At 39.4% G+C, this 24,576-nt stretch overlaps 4 protein-coding genes across 4 annotated transcripts; 2 read left to right on the top strand and 2 right to left on the bottom strand.

Moving 5' to 3' along the window:
- The first annotated feature begins 382 nt into the window (after positions 1–382).
- On the top strand, positions 383–13,406 carry terb1 (telomere repeat binding bouquet formation protein 1). The gene is made up of 20 exons (XM_006789458.3): positions 383–1,104; positions 1,202–1,312; positions 1,472–1,603; positions 1,928–2,059; positions 2,280–2,340; positions 2,478–2,596; positions 2,765–2,893; positions 2,996–3,148; positions 3,241–3,372; positions 3,542–3,667; positions 3,911–4,041; positions 4,136–4,440; positions 4,519–4,583; positions 5,031–5,093; positions 5,755–5,973; positions 6,968–7,039; positions 10,029–10,094; positions 11,218–11,288; positions 11,953–12,108; positions 12,787–13,406. Exons 1-20 carry the CDS (start codon positions 1,068–1,070, stop codon positions 12,823–12,825), a joined length of 2,319 nt encoding a protein of 772 aa, XP_006789521.2. The 5' UTR covers positions 383–1,067; the 3' UTR covers positions 12,826–13,406.
- Positions 13,407–15,190: 1,784 nt separating this feature from the next.
- Positions 15,191–17,439, bottom strand: LOC102796060 (uncharacterized). Its single transcript, XM_006789459.2, has 2 exons — positions 17,271–17,439; positions 15,191–16,618 (listed from the first exon to the last, which is right to left on the bottom strand). The coding sequence occupies exon 2, from the start codon at positions 16,609–16,611 to the stop codon at positions 15,754–15,756; it is 858 nt and encodes a 285-aa protein (XP_006789522.1). The 5' UTR covers positions 16,612–16,618; positions 17,271–17,439; the 3' UTR covers positions 15,191–15,753.
- Positions 17,440–17,873: 434 nt separating this feature from the next.
- On the top strand, positions 17,874–18,992 carry LOC148101969 (uncharacterized). Its single transcript, XM_087844350.1, has one exon. It carries the CDS (start codon positions 17,916–17,918, stop codon positions 18,594–18,596), a length of 681 nt encoding a protein of 226 aa, XP_087700476.1. The 5' UTR covers positions 17,874–17,915; the 3' UTR covers positions 18,597–18,992.
- On the bottom strand, positions 18,426–20,704 carry LOC118454074 (uncharacterized). The gene is made up of 3 exons (XM_035907176.2): positions 20,495–20,704; positions 20,293–20,395; positions 18,426–20,104 (listed from the first exon to the last, which is right to left on the bottom strand). Exons 1-3 carry the CDS (start codon positions 20,590–20,592, stop codon positions 19,784–19,786), a joined length of 522 nt encoding a protein of 173 aa, XP_035763069.1. The 5' UTR covers positions 20,593–20,704; the 3' UTR covers positions 18,426–19,783.
- Positions 20,705–24,576: the final 3,872 nt, after the last annotated feature.

Below are 24,576 nucleotides of genomic sequence, written 5' to 3'. Positions count from 1 at the left end.
GTGTCTGCTTCTTAAGCACTTTGGATCTGTTTCTGTTGTTTGTATGTGTTATAGGCCGTCAATAAAATAATCTCGACGAAAAGGTTCAGACATTTTTCATAGTGACTGTTTGAGGCATAGATTTTAATGTAAAAACAATCATTTATCTTTAAATTTATTTTTCTGTCCACCTCTTCTTGGCTCTTTCAACGCATTTGGGAGAACAAAAAGTTGTGTTATCTTTCTCACAATTCCTGTTTTTCCTAAAGATACAGTCTTTCTTGTAACCAATTCCTAACCAATCGATATGTCCTTTTCTCCTTCCTGTGTTCAGCCGCCTCACATACACCTCACAATGAAAAATTAAATTATTTTATTAATTCCTACAACATAGAGGCTCAAGTGGCAAACTACCCGTTTCAACTACAAATTTGCAAATCAATCAAATTTTGTAATTTCTTTCTTTTTTGTCCATTTCAGTCAACTTCCCTCAGTGACCGCAGTGACCTCCTTGTTTATGCTGCAGTTGGTTTTTGGCGTTGAACGGATGTTGTCAACCATTTTTCTCTGAACATTATATTGATCATCTTTAAGAAGTTATCCGCATATTGTAGCATCATCCATAACTGTGTCCCAATTCAGGGGCTGCGTTATGGGTAGTAGTAGTAGCGGCTAGGCTAGTCCGTTTCTATGGTAACGTGCAATGTAAAGTTTCGTCGTCACTTTCTTTCTATTAAATATCTCTGGTAACGTATAATATTGCTGATATCGCAGTAAGATACTCGAACCTTTTTTCCGTGACGGTTTGGGAGTGTATTTAAAGTTAGGACATTAGGGTGACAATAAACAAATTGTGGTTTGACTGAGCACAATTACTTAGTTTAGATATTAGGCTTTAGCTAACTTTTGGCTAGTTTAGCTATAGCTAGCTAGTTAGCAAGCATAATTTCTGAAAATGGTAGTATTATAAAGTTCACCTAACTGAACAAATATGGGAAATAAGATATGATGTTCCCGTAATTTGGAGCTATCCAGACACTAATGACATTTGCCAGTGTTTTTGTTAAACACTTCAATTAAACATTGACATGGATAAGACTAAGATTTGCAGCAACCGGCGCAATAGTAAGTGTAATTTCAGTTTACTCCTCAGGCTCTTTCATGTATTTGTGGAAGGACAAATGTATCCCTGACTGGCTATATTACATTCTTCCGTTTTCAGCTATTAAGACAGATCTCAGTTTGCTGCTGGAGTGTCTCAAGTTTCAGATGAAATGCCCCGATTTACAGAAACAAGCCCTTCTCACTATTCATTCAATCTGCGAAAAGAGAGGTAATAATGAACAGTCAATGACATAAACGTACTTTCAACTTGAACTGAACCCGAACACACCTGTCATATGAATACATGTATTTAGTGAGATATTTATATAGCATAAGGTCTTGACATGGTAACTGATGACCGTCTCACTTTAAATTGGGAATATTTCAGAGGATAATGTGGACCTGCTAAGAGAAATGGGAGGTGTGGCATTTGTGTACAACCTCTCCAAATCCAGCTTTGTTCATCCAGATGTTAAGGAGACTGCTGTCTTTACACTTGGCACACTGGCAGAGGCCAACGGTAGGCACGTCTGATATTTGTCCAATCTAAGTTCAGGGAGGATTATTTTTTTAAGGATGCAGTTTCTGGAATCTTCCGATAATTACGGAACATCCTCATGATGGGAGAATCAAGCATCGGAGGGAAGAAATACCTTTTTCTTTTCCCCCAGAAATTAAAGGCAGCTCTGTGGTCCTCAATTGATATCCAACTTGTGCTTTATGTGTGTAATATGTGTTTGTGTGATATGTGGTATTTATTAAGTGTCTATTAAGTGTAAACTGTTTTAAAATAAATTATAGTTTTAAATTTTAACAACATATAATTTGTCTTTCATTTTGTTAGTCTACTGCAAGAATTCTCTGTGCAAAAAGGAGACATTTGCAGACTTTGCTGATTGTCTAATGAAAGAGGACATCCCGCTGAAACAGAAGCGACTCTCTGTTTATTTGCTGCTTGTGCTGGTAGCCAACAACAGTAAGATCAAATTCTAAAAAGACAGAATAAGTTTAAGCTACAGGACTGGATCACACATTTATCTGCATGTTTATCAGTCACTTTACTCTATATGGTCTGGTTTATTTGCAAGCTCATTAAATTTATTCCATATAACTAGAGCAAAATATAGCATGAATCTTTTTTAGTTCTGAGAGCATGATAATGTTTGCAACCTTTGTCTGACTTTGTTTTATTGTAGAATTAGGACAGACTTTGGCTCAGACCAGTGGCTGCCTGGACGTTCTACTGAATCTCTTCAGGTATTTCTCACTGCTGAAATCTCTTTTGACCAAAGATAATTTTTAATCACACCACTTGTAGTTACAAAGAAAGGAAAACAACATCAATAAAAACACTCATTTGAGTCCATGTAAGGTAAATGGTATATATTTTGCAGGGCCACTTTCCCCATCTCCACAGAAGCCACTTTCCGAGCAGCTAATGCTACTCAAACTTACCAGCTTTGGACATCTGTGTCTAGTGCTCTTTGTGGATGTGTAAACAACCCTCAGAATGGTAACAGGAGATTTGTATTTTTTCTGTCTTGTTCAGATAAGGTGAAATGTAAAATACAGATTTGCTTGCTATAGTGGCAACAATTTTCAGTACTCAATTAAATGTTTATTTGGGGTAAGCACAAAAGCTGTTTTTTTTGCTCTGTTATTTCTTTCTTTTGTATTGCAGAGGAGGGTCAGCGTATTTGTGTGGCAGCGTTTCCTGTGATTAAAATCTGGCTTCAGCAGCTTACTTTTCCACAGACTGAAATTTTTCAGCCAATATGCACATTCATAGCAATGACAGTGGCCCACAACTGTAAGTGCTGAAACTATGTTTTTGTTTTTTTGAAATGTAAAACATCTTATTTGATCCTGAAATGCAAATGATTAAATGTTCTTCACTTCTTTCTTTTGGCAGCCTGTGTTCAGGAGAGTTTTTCTGCCTGTGGGGGATTAGAAACTCTCGCTCTTACCCTGGGTCGTCTAGCTTCTGCTGCAGATACGAGCTTATTGTCTTGCCAGCTTTCTGTCATTATATCCAAGACTCTGTCAGCTTGCATCACTGATAACTGTGCGAACTGCTCACGAACACATACACATGCACCCTAAATCCACAACTGAATAACCAAAGTATCTCCTTTATTTACAATCTCTTCTTTGTAGCTTCTCTGGCTTCAGGTCTGGCGCAGTATGACGTGGTCTTACACCTTTTCTCTTTGCTGGCTAGTCCACACTTGGACCCAGAAGACAGGCTTCCTATTTTACTAAGCCTTGGTTACTGCACTGAGGCCTCTGGTGCGACTGCACTATTTTTTTTTTCTGCTTAAAATATATATTCCAATTTATATCTTAACTATGATATCTTGCATAATGCACATATTGAGAGCACAGTGTTCCTTTTTTAAAGATCATAACACACTGTCCATGCATTTCACAATTGCACTGTGCTTATTTGGTTCTATAGAGAAGCACCAGTCCCAGCTGATATGGTGTGGAGGGCTCCCCATTATCATAACTTTACTCACAGAGGATTCAAGTGAGGAGGTTAGGAGGGCTGCTACATTCATATTGCAAACTTGCAAAAAGGCCAGTAAGTCAAAGCAGTTTTATTTTCCAATAATTCTGTATTTCTATGTATTTTCACATGTCACAGTCACTTTGATATCTCTGTTTAGCTTTTAAGTTACTGTGTATCACAGCAGTCTATCTTATATACATTTTATTTGCATTATTTGCCTCTGTCTTACATTTAAGATAACTGGCATGTATATAGTATGCAAAACATAAGAATCTGCTTTCATAATGATCTGCAGTATTTGCCTTTTCTATAAAGCTATGTGCTCAGGAGTGGGTGATCCGATAACAAAACAGGCTGAAAATGTGGAAGCCCCTAAACACATTGAGGAGATCAGGAGTTCAGCCAGAGAAATGCTACACAGGATTAACCTGCTAGAGAAGAGAAGGGTGAAAGTTAAACATGCATTAGACACATGTATTTGCCAAGTCTGACCAGATCATATCATGGTGACTCATGATGTGTACTTATGTTGATCTTCAGGATGTCGAGGGTAAGCAGGAAGACACAGGTCTACCAAATTCACATGAGGGGCGAGACCAAATCTCTCTACCAGCTTTAATTCTGCCACTGCGCATACCACAAAATGAGGGTGTTGAAACTGTCCCCAGAAACATAACTGAGAGGGGGAATAATGGTGAAAACAAGGAATTGACCTCCGGGTTAAGTTCTCACAAAGAAACCAGTGAAGGTGACGTCAGGTGTTCAATGTGCAAAGGTACTGGAGCGCTCATGTCTTCTCATGTCCTGCCACTAGAGGGAGCCAGTAAGCAACTTGAGGCAAACAGGTTAGTGGAGTTGCTCTGCGTTTGTTATTTATCAGAAAAAAAAAATGAGGGTGAATGATAAGATTTATTTTTTTTTAGTCAGCGGTTTAAGCCACTATTTCCAGTGAGGTACACAAAACCAAGCGAGATTAAGTGTATTGAAGGTAAGAGACACAGTATCACTTATTTTCACTTCCAGGCACTAGAATTACAGTATTTAGCTATATGCTCAGACTGCCTTGACTTCCTCACCTGGTTCCCCCAGTTAACTCACCTGTTTGCACTCTGCAAATCACTCCCTCAATATATACACATATCTTCCCAACATTTAATCTCTAGATTGATGTTGTCTGATACCTGAGCTTACTGGCATTCTTTTACTCAGTTAATACCTGTGTGAATGTTTTTTTAACGTGTTCCTGGTGTTTGGATTTTGCCTTTTTATGCAATCTGCACAAGTCTCTGCCTGACCTTTTTTGTATCAGACTGATTTGTGTGTGTGTGTTTACTTGCCTCCTGTGTCTTACACTTGGATTTTCAATGAAAAGGACTTTGACATTTTCAGTAAGTGTATAGTATGTGATGTTTTCCTAAATGTGTTTTATGTTTAGAGTTACAGCATGCTGATATGAAGAACGTGCTCAAAGCCCCAGTCCCTTATAGTCGTTGTGCAGGTAGGAAATAGCACAGAAATCCTATTAATTTTGTATTATCTAAGGCAGAGTTTAAACAAGGACAGTGTTCGACAGCCTTTACTTCTCTATATCTTTGCAAACACGAGTGTCTCTCTTAATAAGCCTCATTTCAAAATAGTTATGACGTATTAAAGTAGGACCATACATTTAAAGTTCTGGTTAAATGTACAGGTAGGCCTCAGTCAAACAGGCATATGGGACCCACTGGCATCACTAGTGTGAAATTTGTTGCAAAGAAGTATACACACTTTTCCCAATGGCCCATCTGTAGACCTGCGAGAAAGAAGAGATTTATTTCACAGCCTCCACTTGCTCCTGATGGTCACCAAATGGTCACTAGGCATGTGTGACTGGGGCCTAAAAAGTACATTTGTTTCTTGCTTCTGGTATCCTGGGGACTGCATCATAAAGCAGCTCGATCCCTTCAAAAACTGCAACGAAGGAGTAACTGGAAAGGCAACTGTAGTGAAGAGCTCAGTCACTGATTGTGGGCTGTAACATTCAGTTACATTTTTGGGGAGGTTGACATCAGGTTATAGTGTAGGTTATGGTGTGGAGTATTTGTGGTTATGACATAAACATGGTTTACAGAAGGATTTAAACAGAAGTATAAATCCCATGTCCTTCTTTCTCCACATAGCCTGTGTGTTACCTTTTGAGGAAGTGACCAGTCACACTTTTGAGTCTCTCCAAAGCTCTTGCCACCAAAGCTGTGACAGGCACAAGGTTCTCAGAGAGGCCACCAAGCACTTCAGAATGCATCACTGCAGGCTCGTGTTTGAGAAGGAGCACCAGGATCCCGCTGAGGCTGAGAGATATTCAACAGCAGAGCCACAACAAACCTGCAAAAACTGGACTGGTAAGAAGATTCTCCATATGCACAGAAATCCAGTTTATCACTGGATTTCTGTGTATTTACAGTTAACACTAATAGTTCCTATAGCTCCTAGATTTGCATTTTTTTTGTTGTTTTATTAAAAAATACTAAAAAATACTAATTATTGTTAGTTTCCTTTAAAGGCCTTGCTGCTAATGGATAGACAGAGTTTTCAACATGTTTGGTTCAGAAGGTGATGCACTACCTGCTTTATCACTCAATTAGCTCAAAGTTCAGCAGAAAAATTGACAAAAGTTTTCCTCAGTGACCACAAAGGGTGCAATTGTTTGCACTTTGATAGACGTTTGTCATTGGGTAATCTGCTCTCTGTAAATCACACACTGAGATTCTTTGTCTCTTAGACAGGGTTGAATTAGTGGCAGCATATGTGATTTCAGCTAACCACATTTAATGGTTGAGTAATGCCCACATAATCTCTGAAGTTTTCTTATTCATTTCTTGCATTGGTAGTCTTGCATTGTCTTGCAGGCACTCTTCACTGTTAGTGTGAGAGAAGAACTGAAATGCATGGGTGGAGCTTTACTTTACTTTTGAACAGTATTTTATTGTCATTGTGTGAACGTTTTTCTTTTTAATCCCTTTGTATCATATTTAATACATGAGTTTCTGACACCTTTATCTCATCAACATGATCAATACTTGTTGATCAATACTTATGGACAAAACAAATTTTTTTTGTCTAAAATTGACATTGTTGTTAACAAGAATGTGTCAAAAACGCCCACTGTATCAAATATGATACAAAAAAATATAATTAATATATAATAAAAACATTCCATACCCAACATGATATAGCAAAAAAAATGGTTAATAAACATCTCAGTTCCAAAAAATCTGAATTTTCTGGCTATTTTTGATGGGTTGGGTCTTACAGGGTTAAGTTGAAATAAAAAATGCTTAAATGTAAAATTGTTGCCATGTGTTGCTAATAAAATGACTTTCTACTCCACTGTAGGACCTTCTGAAGGTGAAGGAAAGGTAATTAACAAGAACACTCTGCCTGAACACCGATGGAGAAAGCACAATGGTAAGAAATTTACCACAAACACCTGAAAGCACTGTTGCAAATGAGTTTTTGTAAATCTAATACACGAGCTATTTTGAACCCTTAGTGGTAATTATTTTGTATCAGAAATGCACCAGTGCAAGTACAAAAAGGAGCTTTTGCCACATACTTGGCACCAGTCACCTGGTAAAGGTGAACACATTAACACAAAAGTGTGCCTGGACAACACGCAGTGTTTCCCAACTGTGTTATTCACTGTGGGGTCCATTTTAGTGATGGGATTTCCGGCTCTTTTTAGAGATCCGGCTCTTTCGGCTCGGCTCACTAAAAAGAGCCGGCTCTTTCAGCTCCGAACCGGCTCTTCAGGTTGTTTTGTTGCTTTAATTATTTAATCATTAACAATAATATAAAATTATGCAGAAAAGGAATTACTAATGTAAAAAAGTGGTTTTATTTATATATGTTTATGTATGGCCCCTAGAGACAAAGCACGTACAAACTCTAAAGCATATACAAACTCCAAAAAGCACGTACAAACTCCAAAACACATTTCTAGCATTAACTGAACTTCCAAAACAGAGCTACCTAGATCCCTTAAATTACACAATTGAAAGCATGTGTGTATTGTTTGTGTATTTATAGACAAGCACTCATATTTATTCAAATAATTAAAAAAAAATTCATTTACCTGTTACTACCACACACCAAATCCAGTTGTTGATACTTCCTGGCTTGTGTAGCCACTAGGTAACAAAAGCTCAACACTGCGCCCAGCATCCTGGAGCACTTCTGTTGTCTTTTGTACGTGATTCTGAGTTTGTACGTGCTTCTTAGTTTTTACGTGTTTTGGAGTTTGTACGTGCTTCTGAGTTTTTACGTGTTTTGGAGTTTGTAAGTGCGTCTGAGTTTTTACGCGTTTTGGAGTTTTTACGTGTTTTGGAGTTTGTACGTGCTTTGTCTCTAAGGGCCACCATAAATATACTTTATTTATTCACTCCACATAAAATGTAATAAATAAATCATATAATACAAAAAAACAACTATTTACATTTTAAACTTTTAACTATTTAAATTTTCAGCCTTTTCCTTTTAAACAAATTTAACGTGAAACAACATAAAACACTGCAAACCACAACATAATTAGATATAAATTAAAATATTAAAACAAAAAGAAGATGCACATTCTCTGTCATATGGGCCTGCATGATTTCTGAATCCTTTATCATCTGCAACTGAAAATAGTAGATGATTACTATACCTTTCTAATGTGACGTTGTTGTCCCTCGCTCTCTTTCTCTCTGGCTCTGTTCCTGTGCTGCTGCGAGTGTAACTAACGCCCCTCCCCCCTCTGCCCAGCGCAAAGTACAGGCCGCGCTTGCGGAGTTTAGCGGAAAAAAGGGCGAGAGAGAGGGTGAGAGAAAGAAAGAAAAAAAAAAAACCTCACGGCTCCCAATAAGGAGCCGGCTCGCGTCGTTCACTTCAAAGAGTCGGCTCTAAGAGCCATTTCGTTCGCGAACGACCCATCACTAGTCCATTTGTGCCAGTGTGAGAATGGTGCTGCTAATGTGCAGCACTCTCAGCTAAACAGACTGAGACTGAAAATTATTTCATTCACACCTGGCCTGGAAACCAGGTGCCCCATGATTCCTCAAACTCCATAGCAGTCTTCTCAGAAGCCACAGTTTAAACTGTAACCTTCTATTATTATGTACTCTGTTTGTTCTGTAGAAATCAATTCAACTCACAAGTCTCAGTTTCCGAGGTTTAATATACCTACTGCTGATATAACAGCACTGAGTAAAATGTATGTTGTTGTTTTTCCTTATTTTTTTCCACCACAGACCCTGAACACATTTTGAGCTTTGGGGTGAGAAATATAGTTACACATTAACTGACAAACATGACAGCTTTTAATGTGTCACCATTGGTCCAGTACCAGCAAGAGCATGCAGTTATGGATTGATTGTGAGGGCATTTGCCAAAATATGAATTGACAAACATAAAAGATGTTAATAGTCACCTCAAGGTGCTTTATATTGTAAGGCAGCTGTCCCCAACCTTTATTGCGCCACGGACCGGTTTATGCCCAACAATATTTTCACGGACCGGCCTTTAAGGTGTCGCGGATAAATACAAAACTAGTACCGGTACCGAAAAAAAGAAGATTTATTCATAACACACGTGAAAAGACCCAGGAAAACCGAGTTAACGATAAAAATGATAACAAAATAACGCTGAAAACCGATAAAAACCCTGAAAACCATACATTTCACACCTGAGCCTCAACTCTCGCGGCCCGGTACCAAACGACTCATGGACCAGTACCGGTCCGAGGCCCGGGGGTTGGGGACTGCTGTTGTAAGTTAAGGAACTTACAATAATACAGAGAAAGGCCCAACAATCAGATGACTCACTATGAGCAAGCACTTTGTGACAATAGGAGTGGTGACAGGGGGAATGCATGCGTGCATAGGCATGTGTCCCCAAAGCAAAGAGTTTGTACTGTCACACCTTATCCTAGCAGTTATCCTGTAAGGGAATAATAATAATATATAACAATAATAAATAATTATTGGGGAAAGTGGGGGGGCAACATTGCTTTATGGTAGCAGCAGTAGACATGCACTGAGAAGATTTTCAGATGAGGCAACAACTTTGAAGCAATAGTTTCTCCATTTTTGTTGCATCAAGTAATAACTGCAAGAGCAATGGCAAATAATGCAGAATGACCCTTCTAACTTTTGGTTTTACTTTACATGTTTTTTACCACCACCGAGGATTAGCATTACAGTTTAGTTTTCGGTATAAATTCTATGGTGTGTGGGATGGTTAATGTCACAAAATTATGTGATACAGCGATAGGAACATAGAAACAAATTCAAGATAATAGAAAGCAGCAGGAATGCCCGGAAAGATAAAGAAATTGAGCAGTTGCGAGCTGCTGTGTTTTAGGCGTAGGACATCTATATGTATAATTTGTAAATTCATTTGGTTGTCTTTTTCTTTTTAGGCGTCACATTGGTTCCACTACAAAGAAGAGCTAAAAAGACAACATTCGCCTCTCATAACAGAACTGGTATGAGATGTTTTCACAAAGCAGCAGTTTAATTATTTACTGTAGTCCTGCATTTCTGCCATAATCAGCAACATAGATCCCATCACTCCTCTCTTGGCCCTCCTAAAAAGGGAGAATCCTCCTGAAGATAGATATGCAACATCAGATAGGGGTATTTACAGCTGACTATTTAACTGTGTGAATGTTATGATTGAGAGCCTGTGGTGGGAGCTGTTCTCTGCAATGTGTTCCTGGCAGCAGACAAACCAAACAGTAGAGGGAATGTTGAACTGCAGCCAGTGTTCTCACAGTACAGGCCGGAGCTGGTTCAAAGCAGCACAGCTGCATTAAGCTGTTTCACACCCTGTGTAACACTGTGAGAGATTAAGGCGGATGCTTTTGTGTCTTGCCAGTGACGCTGTAGTGAAACTAGAGGGATTGCAGTGTTTTTTCAGTTTGCAAGTTTGCATCATCTCAAAGGTTGTGTAGCCCAAGAATTGCAGTAGTGTTGCAAAGCAGGGGCACTGTTTCATAGTGCATTCTCTCTGTGCTGTCACACTGAGATTTACTGTTGTTTTTTTCCATCTCAGCTCCAGCGCTTACTCTGAGTCCATTCTTCCTTAGATTTTTCCACTGCCATCCATTTTTCAGCATGTTAAACTATAATACCGCCCCTCCTGCTCTGTCTTCATCTTTTTTTACTACAGCTTAGTACTACTATAAAATCAGTCCTAGGCAAAAAGAGAAATTGTCTTGCATATTAAATCTGGGGCAATTGAATATATAATGATAAAACAGGAGTTGTAAAACTTTGTCTTTTCCAGTAGAGGTGCAGAGAAGATTTGCAGTACTGATTGTTTTCTCACCTTTTGTTGGAGGAGGGGAAAAGCATCTCCACTTTTAACAATAACTTTAAATGTAATTTAAACACACTGTCAGCGAATTTACTGAAATTCAGCTACACAAATATATGAAACTAGAAGCAACGTTGGTGACACACAAAAGAAATCCACTGACCTCTGTTATCATTTAATGTCATTGTATTTGCTGATGGCTGTATACAAACTGAATATCAGTGATGTTTATATTTAACTAATAAATCAGTGCATCCTTGGTAAACATGCTTTCACGTGCTGTGTTTCAGATATTGAGATGGGAGGGAGGAGTGGTCACCATAACAATCAGCTGAAGATTGGCATAGATCACAGTTCCACTGTAAGTTTTCTATCAGATATGTTTTTGGATGTCGAGAAAAAGCTGTATTGTCATAATCAGTATTGCATCGTAGTTATAACAATAATTGAAGATAAAGGCCAGATACACACAGTAGAGTTTTAGTTTACCAAAGCGCCTTTTATCCCTGACAGTGCTTTCTGTTATTGGTGCTTGCATTATTTTGCAATAGGGACAGCCCATCAGAAAGCGAAGATAATTGAACTTGGGCACAAACAGATGACAAAAAAATCCCGTTAAGAATGAACAAATTACCATTGCTCATCGAGATGTGTTGAAATCATTTTAAATGTGAATAACATGCTTTGCAAAATGCAGCTATTAATGGGCTGAAACCAGTGTGGTCTGTGGATGCTGGTTACAGGCAACTTGGCTAGATTGTTTTCAGAATGAGCAAATGGAAAAAATAAGAAAAAAAAAACAGATGTTTTGAAAACATTTTTCCTCTTTCTTTATTTTATATGCAATTAACCATGGCTTCAGTAACCAGGCCAATTTTTGATAGAAAATGCTTTAAAAGTTACTAAGCACTGAGAGGTGTGGCAAACTGATGAAAGTGTGCATATGCATACATGCCCACATGTATGCGCATGTCTCTGGCTGTCTTTGTTTACTTTTCTTACTTTTTTGGCATCAATACTCTTAGAAAAGGAAGAGAAAGGACTTCAGTTGTGAGGAGGTGGGCTACCTGCTGTCTGGAGTAAAGACGTATGGCTTCTCTTGGAACTTAATCTTGTGGTCATATCCCTTCCAGCCTGGGCGCACCAATGTTGACTTGGCCAAGAAGTACAGGCGACTAATGGTAAAATCCTTAAATTAAGTGTTTTACAAGTTACAGTGGCCTTAGAAGTTTTGAGCACAGTGGTACTAATTTCCAAACTCTAAATGGATGACATAATTTCCAAAATGCACAAAGTTAATTTCATACTTTTTAAAAATTATTTTGAGTAAATTACTTTTTCCCCATTCATTAAAAAAATGCCCAAAACAAATTTCATCATCTTGCATGGTTGGTGTTCAGGAAGACCTAATTTGGCCAATTTCATAAATGTGTTTTTTACTCACCCGAAGTTTTTTCCCTTAAAAGCCTCTCCTTCAGACGGAATCTCTCATGAACCTGCATATACATCTCTTCTGATGATGTTTATTTGCAGAATTCTCTCAATGAATAACCTCTTCAGGAGACAGGCGAGGTTTTCTTATGACTCTTTCATGAGGTCATATTTGTGCAGATGTTGCTGCAGTGCACCACCACTCCCGTGTCTACTAAATCTGACTAGAAATGTAATCCTACTGGCCATAGGTTCAAAGGTTTTTGTTTTATCGGTCTTATTGTGTTTCACCATTAAGTTGATCTTTCAAACCTTTTGAATTATGTAAGTGTCCGTTATAGACTACGGGGTGCTCAAACTTTTGAATGCCACCAGAACCGCTAAACTACACAGACTTTAATTAGCTTCATTTGTCTTTTTGCCTTCAGAAACGTAAGGCCCACGATGCCAGCCATGCAGATTCTTGATCCTTGTTCAACCTAGGATTTGTTGATCAGCTGACTGGATTTACCTGTGAGGCCTTCATTCTCACGTCAAAAAACATTTCAATAATTTTTTTATGATCTCCAGCAGTATATATTCCTTATAGTTATATTATACCTGGTGTACTAATTTTAGTGATTTGTGGTTTCAATGCAATATTGTCTCAAACCTGTTTGAGTTATGGTTTGAAAATGAAAATATAGCTGTAGATGTTATTTATTTGTGATTATTCGTTCATGGTTTATGTTCATTTCTTTGAGAATGAATTGTGCCCGAATTAAATTGATATTAAAAGGTAGATTTAAGCGATGCAAAAGCACCTATTGAATAATTACTATATATTGTACCGCATAACCGTCTATCAGACTAACTGGCCTTTGAACAGTGTGTTCAGATAGTCAGTATAAGTATAGTTTTCCACATATTTATTTTTCTGTATCATAGCTGTTTTTAGTCCAGGTCAGATTTACTGTATGGCAGTTTGGATATAATCTGGTCATTAAAATGACTCTTGTTATTTCATATGCATATTAAAGAAAGTGGTGTCTGTTTCACCAGTTATTAACCAGAGTTGTTTTCCATAAAGTTTTCAGGTAAAACAAGACTATTTAGATTATGTCTGATTGCTTCTTTTGCTTAGACCCTGTTAAGGCCTTGACATAGAGCATCACAGAAGCAAATGCCAAGTCCTGCTTTCTTTGTTTTTGTGCTTCAGTTCACAGACAGGAAATCAACAAGGGGAGAGGGGACTCAGGTCAAGCACTTTTGTTTATTGAGCTGAAAGCCTCTGGTATGACAGGAATCACAGTGCAAATCAAACTGCTTATCTTTCCCAGTGTGCCTCAAGAAGCAGCTCAGTCTGCAAAATGTGTCCTTTAAAGCTTAGCTTGACTGAGATCATTGTCTAGAGTGCCTCTCCCATTCTGTGGGGACTCATCAGTGTGTTGCTAAAATCATGGTTCTTCCCCATTTTCCATGCCCTGGGGCGTAGGCTGTAATAGTTTGAGACCTCATATAATAATGGAAGGGTGAAAGGGAATTTTTTACTGGTGATAGTGTATACCCTGGCATTAAGCTTTTCCCGTCATTGATTTGTATTTCTGTTGAATTGGCAAAGTAAATGCGCAAATTATTGCTTATTTACATTTGCAAGTACACCCTCTTTCAATTCTAAGCTTTTGCATATCAGGATATTTTTTAAAAAATCATCCGGTCCTTACCATGTTCTAAAATTTCTAAAAAATAAAAAATACAACACCCTACAACGAAAAACAACACAACATATTACACTATATTTATTTAACAAAAAGCTAAACTGCAGAAGTGGTATGTGAAAAACTAACTACACCCATGTAGCTTGTAAAACCGCCTTTAATAACAATAACGTGAAGTAATCATTTTCTGTATGACTATCAGTCTTTCACATTATTGTCGAGGATATAAAAGACTGATACATGGCCTTACATGTGACTCTAGACTGATGTACAGAGGAGTTCACTGTCGACTTAATGGCTGCAAGGTGTCCGGATCCCGTAGCTGCAAACTGAGCCCACATATTTACCCCTCCACCACTGTGCACGTGGAGATATCCACAGCTGGGAAGATTGGAAACCGTCTTAAATGTTTTCCACTCATGAAAAAACGGGCAATGCTCCAAACCAGCACTCTGCCAAAATCTCTGCTTTTATAGAGGTGCAAACATTTGCTAATTAATCAATTAATCAAATGTATTTGGTTAGCGGCACCTGTCGGCTGCTTTTCACACACTGCTTCTACATTGTGGTTTAAGCTTGTTATGATGTAATATCTGAGGTTGTGGTTACCCAGTTTTAGGTTATTTTTTATGACCTGATAAATTAAACCACAGAATTGCAAAAGCGTCTGCTTTCTTTCCACATGACTGTAGATTAAAGTTTTAAGGCGTTTAGGAGTGGCCTCTCATACCAGTGTCCTGACTACTCAGACAAGATTTTGGGATAGCAATGTAGTGAAAGCAAGGGGAGGCATGTGAGGAACAGATTTCTCATGGACTGAAATGCAGTCACACTGAAGACTTTTGACCCAGGCCCCATGAAAATCTCCTTCCTCTGGAAAGAATGTGGCCTAGTCTCCCCCCTCCTCTGATGTCCTCTCTCCCACGAGACAGTGAGAAGCTCCAGTCCCTCTCAAATGAACTGGGATTTGCTACATAGATTTCTATTGCCATTTGCAGAGTGCCCCGTACATGTAGTAGTTTGTCAAACATGCCCAGAGTATCTCCTATTTTTCCTCCCCCACAAAAATCCATTCCCAGAATCTTCAGTGTGACCAGATACTATAAAACATACTTTTGAAAAACAGGGAGCAAGATTGTGATGTGTAAATGCCAGTTTATTTTCAAAGGCAACTACTTGACATTGAAAATTCATTTATTTTATTTAAAATTACATAAGATGACAATCATTCTGATTAGTGGATTATTGAAAATGCCAAGTATTACTATGTTAATTCATAAATGTGTAGTAGATACTCGTAACCAATTGTGGAATGCATATGCCGTTTCCAGCTGAAGTTGCATTCTTTGTCCTTTACATTTATTTCATTAACCTTCTTTTCATTTTTCTTTTTGTTGCTATTTTTTTAAACAAAGAAAACTGCTCAAATATATACAAGACACATTTAATTTCTGCCTGGATCTTCACAGATGAAGATCTCTGTCTAATAATGAAGTATTCTAGGTCACTCTTCTTTCCATCACAACACACACATGTACACACACACTGCTTTTTGGCACCTTTGGTTCATTTAACATTAAAAAAAAGGCTCTATTAGCATTAATGTGGGCACTTAGGGTGAGACAAACCACTGTTTTTAGATCCATACACAATTTAGATTTAGAGGGTTTCACTTCCTTCATGAATCCTCTGATGGATTCACATCAGCTCAGTAGATGTGCTCATGTCTGTGATGGGAGTGTCATCAGGGACATTGACATCTCTTGGAATGAGGTCACTGCCAAGGTCATTTCCTCTCAGCTCCGAGTTCTTTGGGGTTTCACTAATGCTTTCCTCGTTGACATCACTTCCAAGCTTCTCCAAACTCTCTTCAGCCTCCACCTCCATCGGCTTTTCCAGATGTGCCTCTGCTGGCTTCTCTGGCTCAAGCATGGAAATGCCAGCAGCCTCATCCCCATCTTGGCATTCCTCACCTGCTGGGAGGACTAATGGCTCGTCTGGATTGACTGGGACAGGGATGGGATCTTGGGAGGGCGCGAAATCAGGGGGACCAGAGTTGGTCAAAGGGGGCAAAGAAAGAACCGGTTCATGGAGAGACTCTTGTGTTAGTTGATCCGGCTGCTGCTCCAGATGCTCCACTGAGGCTGGTGCTGGCTCTGAGATGGGCTGGACTATCTCAATGTCTGGTTCGGAGTCAGGAGCAAGCTCAGCTTCAGCAGCTGGTTCTGAAGGTGAAGGTGTGCTGGCTGAGACCTGAGGTTCAGGTTGGACTGGGGCTTCCTTTACCACAGGTGCTCGTTCTGTATCATTTTTCAGGGCTGAGGCACTGGAAGCCTCTGCTTCTTTAAACTCCGCGACACATTCTTCATTGGGTAAACACGCCACTGGTGTCACTGGCTCTCCCACCACCACATCTAGATCCTCCGTTTTGGCGGCTTCGTGAGTCTGTGTAACTGCAGAGTCATTTCCTGGCTCCTTTGTGGTCTTCTCTTCAACAGCCACGGTTTCATGGGTGCTGGCTGGGGTTTCTCGCCTTCTGCTGAGCCTGTTTCCCATAATGAGCCTGTACAGAAAGTCAAAATGATAATAATAATAATGCCAAGAGAGATGCTTATTTGACTGGTGGAGATGAAATTTGTGTGTTTTAGTACATTATGTTCTTCTTTGCACTGTGTGCTCTATTTTTTCTGAGATGTCTAAATATATTTCTGGAGAGCTCAAGGACCAACTAAAGGTGTTGACTAAAGCACTTGTTTGATTAATCCTTTACTTCCTGTACCCTGATATACACATGCCGACCACAAAAAAAACACAAACAAAAAAACACTCTGGACACATCATGACCTGTGCAGTCACAACTTTTGACCACTTCATAGACTTTCAGTCAACATCCCCTTACTTAAAAAGGTCAATTAAAGTCTTCAGATTGTTGTTTTGTCTTTCTTAGATTCTATAAAATAATATGTTCCAGTCGCTTATGAAAACGAAGCATAACTCGCATAACTAGTATTATGCGCTACTAAAAAAAAAATGCGAGCAACATAAGTTAAGCAGTAAACATTAATATTTGGTGATCGCGAAAGGAAAAACAAGTTTTGCAGACGACCCCGCCTCCCTGTCGCGGTGCTCAGACTGTTAAATTGTATCCAAATAGTAGAGAAGGAGCAAAAACCCTGTGGTTAAAATGTCTAGGAGGATAATAGCATTTCACCAACCTTTGTACTTTTGGCGTTGCAGCAGGCCTATATATATATAAAAAGTTGCTGATGATCCCTCTCGTGGAGGAGACTGCTTGTTAAACCGCTCGAAGTGCGCACAGCAGAGAGGAGCTGAGCCCTGCACAGACTGCTGAGGCGCACATTCTCCTCGTCCACGGTGCGCGCTCCAGCGCGCAACCACTTAACTTCCTGAACCAGATTGGCTTCGTTGCCTTTTCTCGGTTACTAAACGTAAGTAAACAACAACAAAAACGACAATGATAATAATTATAATAATAATAATTAAAGGATCTGCCTTACTCAGTCAAACTAAATATTATGCCATAAAACTAAACCACTAAATCGTGTGTTATTAAAGCCCAGGACAGTTGTAGATTTGCTTATAGAAAGCTTATGCATTAGTTGTTCAGTATAGCCATGATGACAGGAACATGAATACAGTTATATGACATAAGGCCTTTATATTGGGGAAGTAAACGTGCTGATCGGCTGACTGAGGCTAAACCCAAAACCACTGACACATTTACTGTAACATCAGTGTGTTCTTAAGCTGCAAGACAGTCAAACGTCTTTAGGATCTTTGGTTCTTTGAGCTTCTCTTTTCTGCTCTGATCTACATCATTCTCATGCTTAGTTTGCAGAATGTTTGTTTTGATTGATTGCATGACTCTTTATTTAATCTACAGAGTAGTGAGGATGTGGCCTGAGCAGAGAGCCCAATGTGCGGTGAGGAGTCCCGCGTGTCACGTTCGTGGGATCTTTCTGCTTCTCCTGCTTGTCATGGTTCAGATGATAATCTCCTTGGTGCCTTTTGATGGTGTGTTCATTGGCTCCGATAAAGTCCTCATCAGCCCCTACAGATTCTGTCAGATCCAACAAACTGGTGAATGGTCCTGTGATAATGTGTATAAGAGTCACCTGTACGAGCGATCGCAATCCCAAGGAGCTGAAGCTGAGACTTTATCTAAGCCACATTCTAACTCTGTCAGAGTAGCGGTTTACCTAGCTGTGTATGTTCCAGTGATTATTGTGGCGTTTGCCCTGATGGGCATGCATTCAGTCATCTCTGACAAAGACGAACCTGCTATCTTTTGCAGCACGACTTTCCAGGCCGGAGCAGCCTTGCTCACCCTGGCTGGCCTTTTTAGTTTTTTGTTTGTCTATCAGTCATATGTGAGCTGGCAAAACATAACTGTTTGGTTTTATATCTATTTGGGTGTGGTGATAGAGCTGGCTATCACATCTGCACTGACCCATGTGTCAGGTAAGCGACTGAGATCATACTGGGAACGCAGCGAAATGCTTAAGCTCATCCCTGCTTAAATGCAAACATGAGCCACAGACTGTGCAGTTTAAATAAAGCGATTAATGTTGTGATCATATCACAAAGACCTTTGAGTGTGTCAGTAAAACTAGAAAAGTACTATATTAATGCAATTACACACAAATCTGCTTAGGAGAATATGTTGATTGCTGTCATGATGTATTTAATGATAAGCTGTATCCTTCAACATGTTTAACGTGTCTTTTGGTGCTGCAATATCACTTTGTATCTCTTTACCAAGTGGTTTATGAAAGCCAACACACATAATGTATAACACAACAAAAAATATGGTCTGTTGAGTCTGAAATGCACAGCTGGTGGATGCATGAGTGGTACCCTAATTGTGCTGACAGTTATTTCTATATAAGCTGTGAGGAATAAAGAATATATGTATTTTTTCAAAGTGTGTTCTTATATCTGCTACCTCATATATTCAAGGAGCAACAGTAATGTGATTTCTGTAACTACAATTTCTAGTTAATTCACATGAATAACAGTATGCTTTATGTTTTGGCAGTTTAATGCAAAAGCAAGGCTTTTTTCAAGTTTCTCCCCCACAGAACTAAGCCACTTGTACTGCAGCAGTACCGTGCTCAGGGTACTAGCAGGAACTTGTTAGGTCTTCTGGTGGAAACATTTCTAACACCAAACCTTTGTGGTGAAAAACCCACAGATGCTGTCAGTTTCATATACAGTGGCATGCATGTGAAAACAAAAAACTTTGTTCCCCCCATTAAAACCTTCAGTAAACCTAAAAAAAAAAATGCCATGTTGTCAATTTTAGTGTTTGGACCCAAGTGAGAAAAACAAACAAACACAACACTTAAGTAACTGTTACACTGTAAGACACTAAAATAAGTAGTTCCTCTCACGCGAGGTGCTAGATGCTGCCACTGAAACATAGACTGAAGTGCTGAAATTTGATTTCAGTGCAGAAGCTTTGGTGAATTAATTACTTGTCTCCTTCTCTGGATGTAGTCCTGTGAAGCGCTGCTGGGATGTACCTCTCTGAGACACCACTTAATGGATCCATTCTCCAAACTGCTTCTTTATGGATGAGCTGCCAGCTATGTGTCCTCAAGTACTGACTGGACTCTCACCTGAATTTGTAATTTAGGAAGCATTCCCCCAACTGACACTTTTCAACTTTATGCAAAAACTTTTTAGTGTCATTTAGATAAGTTAATCAGCTGAAAAAAATTTCCCGTACAAGGCGTAAGGCGTCGCTGTCCTCTGCTGCTGTCTGCGGTGGTTCATGCGTCTTCCCAGCCTCCACATCCTCAACTGTTCCTGAATGCCGACGCTCAGATGTTCGATGCTGCGGGCTGCTGGTGTACGGTAATGTTTCTACCTCTGTAATGTCCAAGTCTGATTCTGAAACATACGTCATGTCCAGATCTTCAGTGCAGTCTGATGGGGACTCCTCTGCAGGAACTGAATTCGCTGTCAGCTGTGAATTTGTGGATTTCCCCATCTTCTTAACTATGTCCACTGCTTTTTGTTTACCCTGGGTGTGGGAGAAGGGGAAATCAAGCAAATATTACACAACAGTTAAGAGAGTAACCCACATGTGATGATTAAGAGTTTAACTGCACACAGTAATATTGGATATAATGGACTTTCACATCATTATATTGCATGTATAGGGCATGTAGGGAAAAAAAATCAAAGGTCTGAAAAGAGAAGCAGCACCACCTGCTGGTGAGTCACCAGTGTCAGCTCCTCACATGAGCCGTTTGTGAAATAGGAAACAGCTGCTTCTACCAGCTCTTGCTCGTTCATACAGTAGAAAACAGACCTGGGAACATATAAGTGGATTGGGTAAGTTTTAAAAAAAATTAAGGAGCTTTAAATGGGGCCTTAAACCGACCCCGATCGTGTTTCTTACGATAACTACCTGGCAGCTTTCCGCTTTCTCTTCAGTGGCTTCTTTTCTTGGCTTTTCTCCTCTTTCTTTGCCATCCATGCAGGCAGCGACCTGTGTCTTTCTGACATGCCGCGCTCTTTACGTCGTACGCAGCTTTACAACACTTCGAAAGTCTGCCGCAAAATCACGTAAAATGAAACGAGACTAACCTGTTTACAACACGGTTTGCACGAGCTCTGGTGCCGCTGACAACCCTATAACAACCAATCACAGCAGAGAGTAACCGTGATGTCACCGGCTGACAGAGTCGCTAGCGACACCTGGCGGACAAGAATGTAATGGCACCATACAGCCACGACAACAAAGGATTAGCAAACGGCGGTTTTCAAAATAGTGATTCAGACTTTATTGTCCGCTAGATGGCGTTAGAGCGCTACTTTTTTTTCATTTAACGCCTGTAAGGAATCCAACCCTCACCTTCACCCATCCCGCCCTTTGATCTTAAAACTTGTAGATTTGCTTTTTATTTCAGCACTCATGAATGGAAACATGTAATCTCACTGTCTGTCCCAGATATACAATATCTGAAAGGACATTGAGAAAATTTCTCTGACTTCAAGACTCACAAGTCACAGTGAACTCACAGAACATGTGTATTCCCATACTTTAGGATCAACAAAAATTCTAGTAAAATCGTGACATCATAACATTTATATCAAAAAGGTCAAAGGCAAATTTCCCAGTAGCATCATATATTCTTGACATTATTTGTGGGTATAATTTAAAGAAACCACATGCTGCTCCATGAGAGATTGTGACTGTTTCACATTTGTCTTCATTCCGCAGTGGTGATAATAACATTTTGTAACCAACCTGAGTGGTGGGCAGAGGCATGAAAACCACAAGGTAAAGTTTTAGTATGAGGGAAAGGAGCCAGTGTTTGTACAGTATCTTCCATATTTTCCTTTCTTCCCCCTTATCTTACATTAATATTTTGGTACATGGTGCACTGTACATTCAGAACTGAGCTTGACACAGATTAAGCTGTTGTTCTTACTGCTGCTGAATCTGTTTTGAAAAAGGGTGAGAGTGAACCTGCTCTCGTCTGTGAAAAGCACGTGGCACCAGTACTGGTCCTGCCCACTAGAGGATGTAAGGCCAAGACCCCATGCTCATGAATGTTTCTGATTGCTTGGTCAGAGACATTCACACCAGTGGCCTGCTGGAGGTCATTTTGTTGCTCTGGCAGTGCTCTGGAGCAGATACTAGTCATGCTCATGACTTATAGATCTTCTACAGCTCTGTACAGGTCTCTTAGAATAACTATCTGTCTCCTGGAATCTCCTCCACGCTCTTGAGACTGTACTGGAAGGCGGAGCAAACCTTCTGATCAATATGTGCCATTGCACATATTGATCCTGGCAGGGTTGGTCTGCCTGTGCAACCTCTGTAGAGAGTAGTGACACTGACCCTAACCAACCAAACAAAAAAACAAACAACAAACATACAGTCAGCTAAGATGAGGAGGAAAAACACATCACTGGCCTCCACCTTTAAAACCATTCCATTTTTTTTGTTTTTGTTTTTGTTTTTGAGGAGTATAAATAAGTGAATCTACAAATAACTTAAAAAAAATAATAAAACAATTCTAAAAGTGGTAAAGAAGAATGTGAACACTATTACGAATAAAACAATAAAAACATCAGTATAAATAAACATTAGATAAACATCATTAGCCAGTACTTAATCAATAAGAAATGTAGCTTAGCTCCACTTCAGTTTATGATAAGTGGATGGCACTGATAGCAGATTGAGTTTGACAGCTTACAGACGCGCTTCAAAAATGCACCACTATCACTGAAAACAGTTAGTCTAGTGGCACATTTCTGTTAATGATCCTTATGCTCCTCCAGTTAATACACAAATGCATGGGCCCAAATGTTAAATTATGTGTTCTAAAAAACTTACAGTTATATACAGTATACACAAAATTCAAGCACAATTTGCAAATCTCTTTCTCTTTCCATATCATTGCACACTTACTTGTGCACACATATGCTCGCTTTATTTTGCTGGAAATAACCAGGATCACAAGTACTGTGATTGTGATTAAAACTGTGTTCTAAGTCTGGTCTAATCTAATTTCCAATCTTTCACCCAGGACTTTCTATTGTCTCAGCTCTTCTGCAGATTCAAGCACAAAAACGCAAACGTAAGCTAAAATAAATAAATAAAATAATAGTAATCTTTACAAACCAGTACCACTTTCTGATTTGTGTCCTCTCGCTTTAGAGATACAGTTAAATGCTTGTAGCTGTTAAAATGGAATCTGGACATGCTGGAGTGCTGATGATCACTAGCCATGTGTGACTTGATCTTACGGGCCATCAGTAGATAATCTGTCCAGCTGCATGACACATTTCTTTCTCGCTCTTTCGCTCTACTCCTTTCTCCCCCCCCCCTCTGTCCTTTTATCCTCCTCTTTAAATCACTGATGTTCTAAACAACCTTGCATCAGGCTCTCACTTTCTGTCACTTTGTACACCAAAGCTGCCTTCTCTCACTCTGGCCTTTTAATTATGTCTCTAAAGCCCCTGCCTACAAGCGCTTAGGCTTTGATTACAAGGACCGGCTTTGTATGTTTGACTAAATTAAAAAGTGGAAAAAAGGGACACAAAAAAAAATCTCAAGGCAAACAGCATGTTAACAGCAAGATGTGTTCACAATGTAATTTTCCTTTAAGCTCTTAAGTTCAGTGCATTTTAAGAAAAAACAATAACCAGCAGCCTGAACTGGCAAGAAAACTCCTCAAAATCTCCCACAATATTATTTTTATTTATTCTTACAGATTGCACCGAAAAGGGGCTTTTCACCAACAACAAACTGTATTAGTGACTATAATTTGGAATAGCTTTTAAATCCACCAAACATGAATTATGAGTTTGTCACTTTTAAAACGCCTCACTAACTCTGTGTGGGGTATTTATAACTTATCATCATCATCATTAACTCAGTGGCATCACTGCAAAATCAAAAAAATCATATATAAATGATTTAAACGTAAAGACACACGCACGCAAATCTGTGTAGACCCCAATATTGTATTGGACTCATCCTCCTCCAGGCTTGCTGCCACATCCACAGATCAGGCTGTGCTAAGAAGATTTCTGTTTGCCAATAGAGTAAATCTTGTCGCTGCTTTTCTAGCCTGCTGAATTTGTGGGTCAGACATGCCCGAAATCTGCTAAACTTGAATATCACCTCCATGATTTTGTTAAACACTTTTTAAATGTCTTTTTCAGTAGTAACCCTGTTTTTTTAATTAATTACTTAATTTTTTGTAACATCTTCTTATATTAAATTTTCACACGGTAGATTTTTGTGAAGTCGAATCATTTTAAACAAACCTATCAGCTGTTTATATCGTATACTACTGATCAGCAGTATCATTAACCTAATATTGTGCGGGCCCCTGCTCTGACCCACTGAAGCACAGTCACGGCACCTCTGGGGATATCCTGTGGTGTCTGGCACTGGGAGTTTGGAGTCAGTCAGACCGGGATCTGATGAGTTTTGAGGCTGCGTCATCATTGTGATCGCAGCCCTAGCTGTATGACGAGGTGCATTGTCCTTACAGAGTGCCATGGCGGGAGGTGGCTGGATCTATGGCAATGTTTAGATGGCTGACACGTGTCAAAGTAGCAGCCATACAACAGCCAAGAGTTAAGGTTTAAATGTAATTATATAATATCTGATTTTCCATAGGCTTGTCAATAACATGTTCTTCTTGCTCTAATTGGTATGAAGCAGAGTAATCTTATCGTTGTCTTCCTGAGATTAACCCTGATTTGAGTAAGGGTCATTGCCATTGGCCATCTGGCTCAGAAGCCCTCCTTGTGATTGGCCATATGGCGCCAGAGAGCGAGATTTATGAAGAGCAGAATGTTTAAATTGAATGAAAATTTTCCACTGAATGATCTTATCTGTTGGCACAGACACAAGGCCTTCTCGCTATGGCATAGCTGTGGATTTGCAATTCTATACAGGACCATGAAAGAGTATGTTTGCAGGTCTGGCAATACTTAATGTAACACAACACAAAGAAGAAAACC

Source organism: Neolamprologus brichardi, chromosome 7 (assembly GCF_056152115.1).
Source record: "Neolamprologus brichardi isolate AB-2024 chromosome 7, ASM5615211v1, whole genome shotgun sequence".
NCBI lineage: Eukaryota > Metazoa > Chordata > Actinopteri > Cichliformes > Cichlidae > Neolamprologus > Neolamprologus brichardi.
Note: the sequence above shows the minus strand (reverse complement) of the source record. Positions and strands in the feature narration are given on the sequence as shown.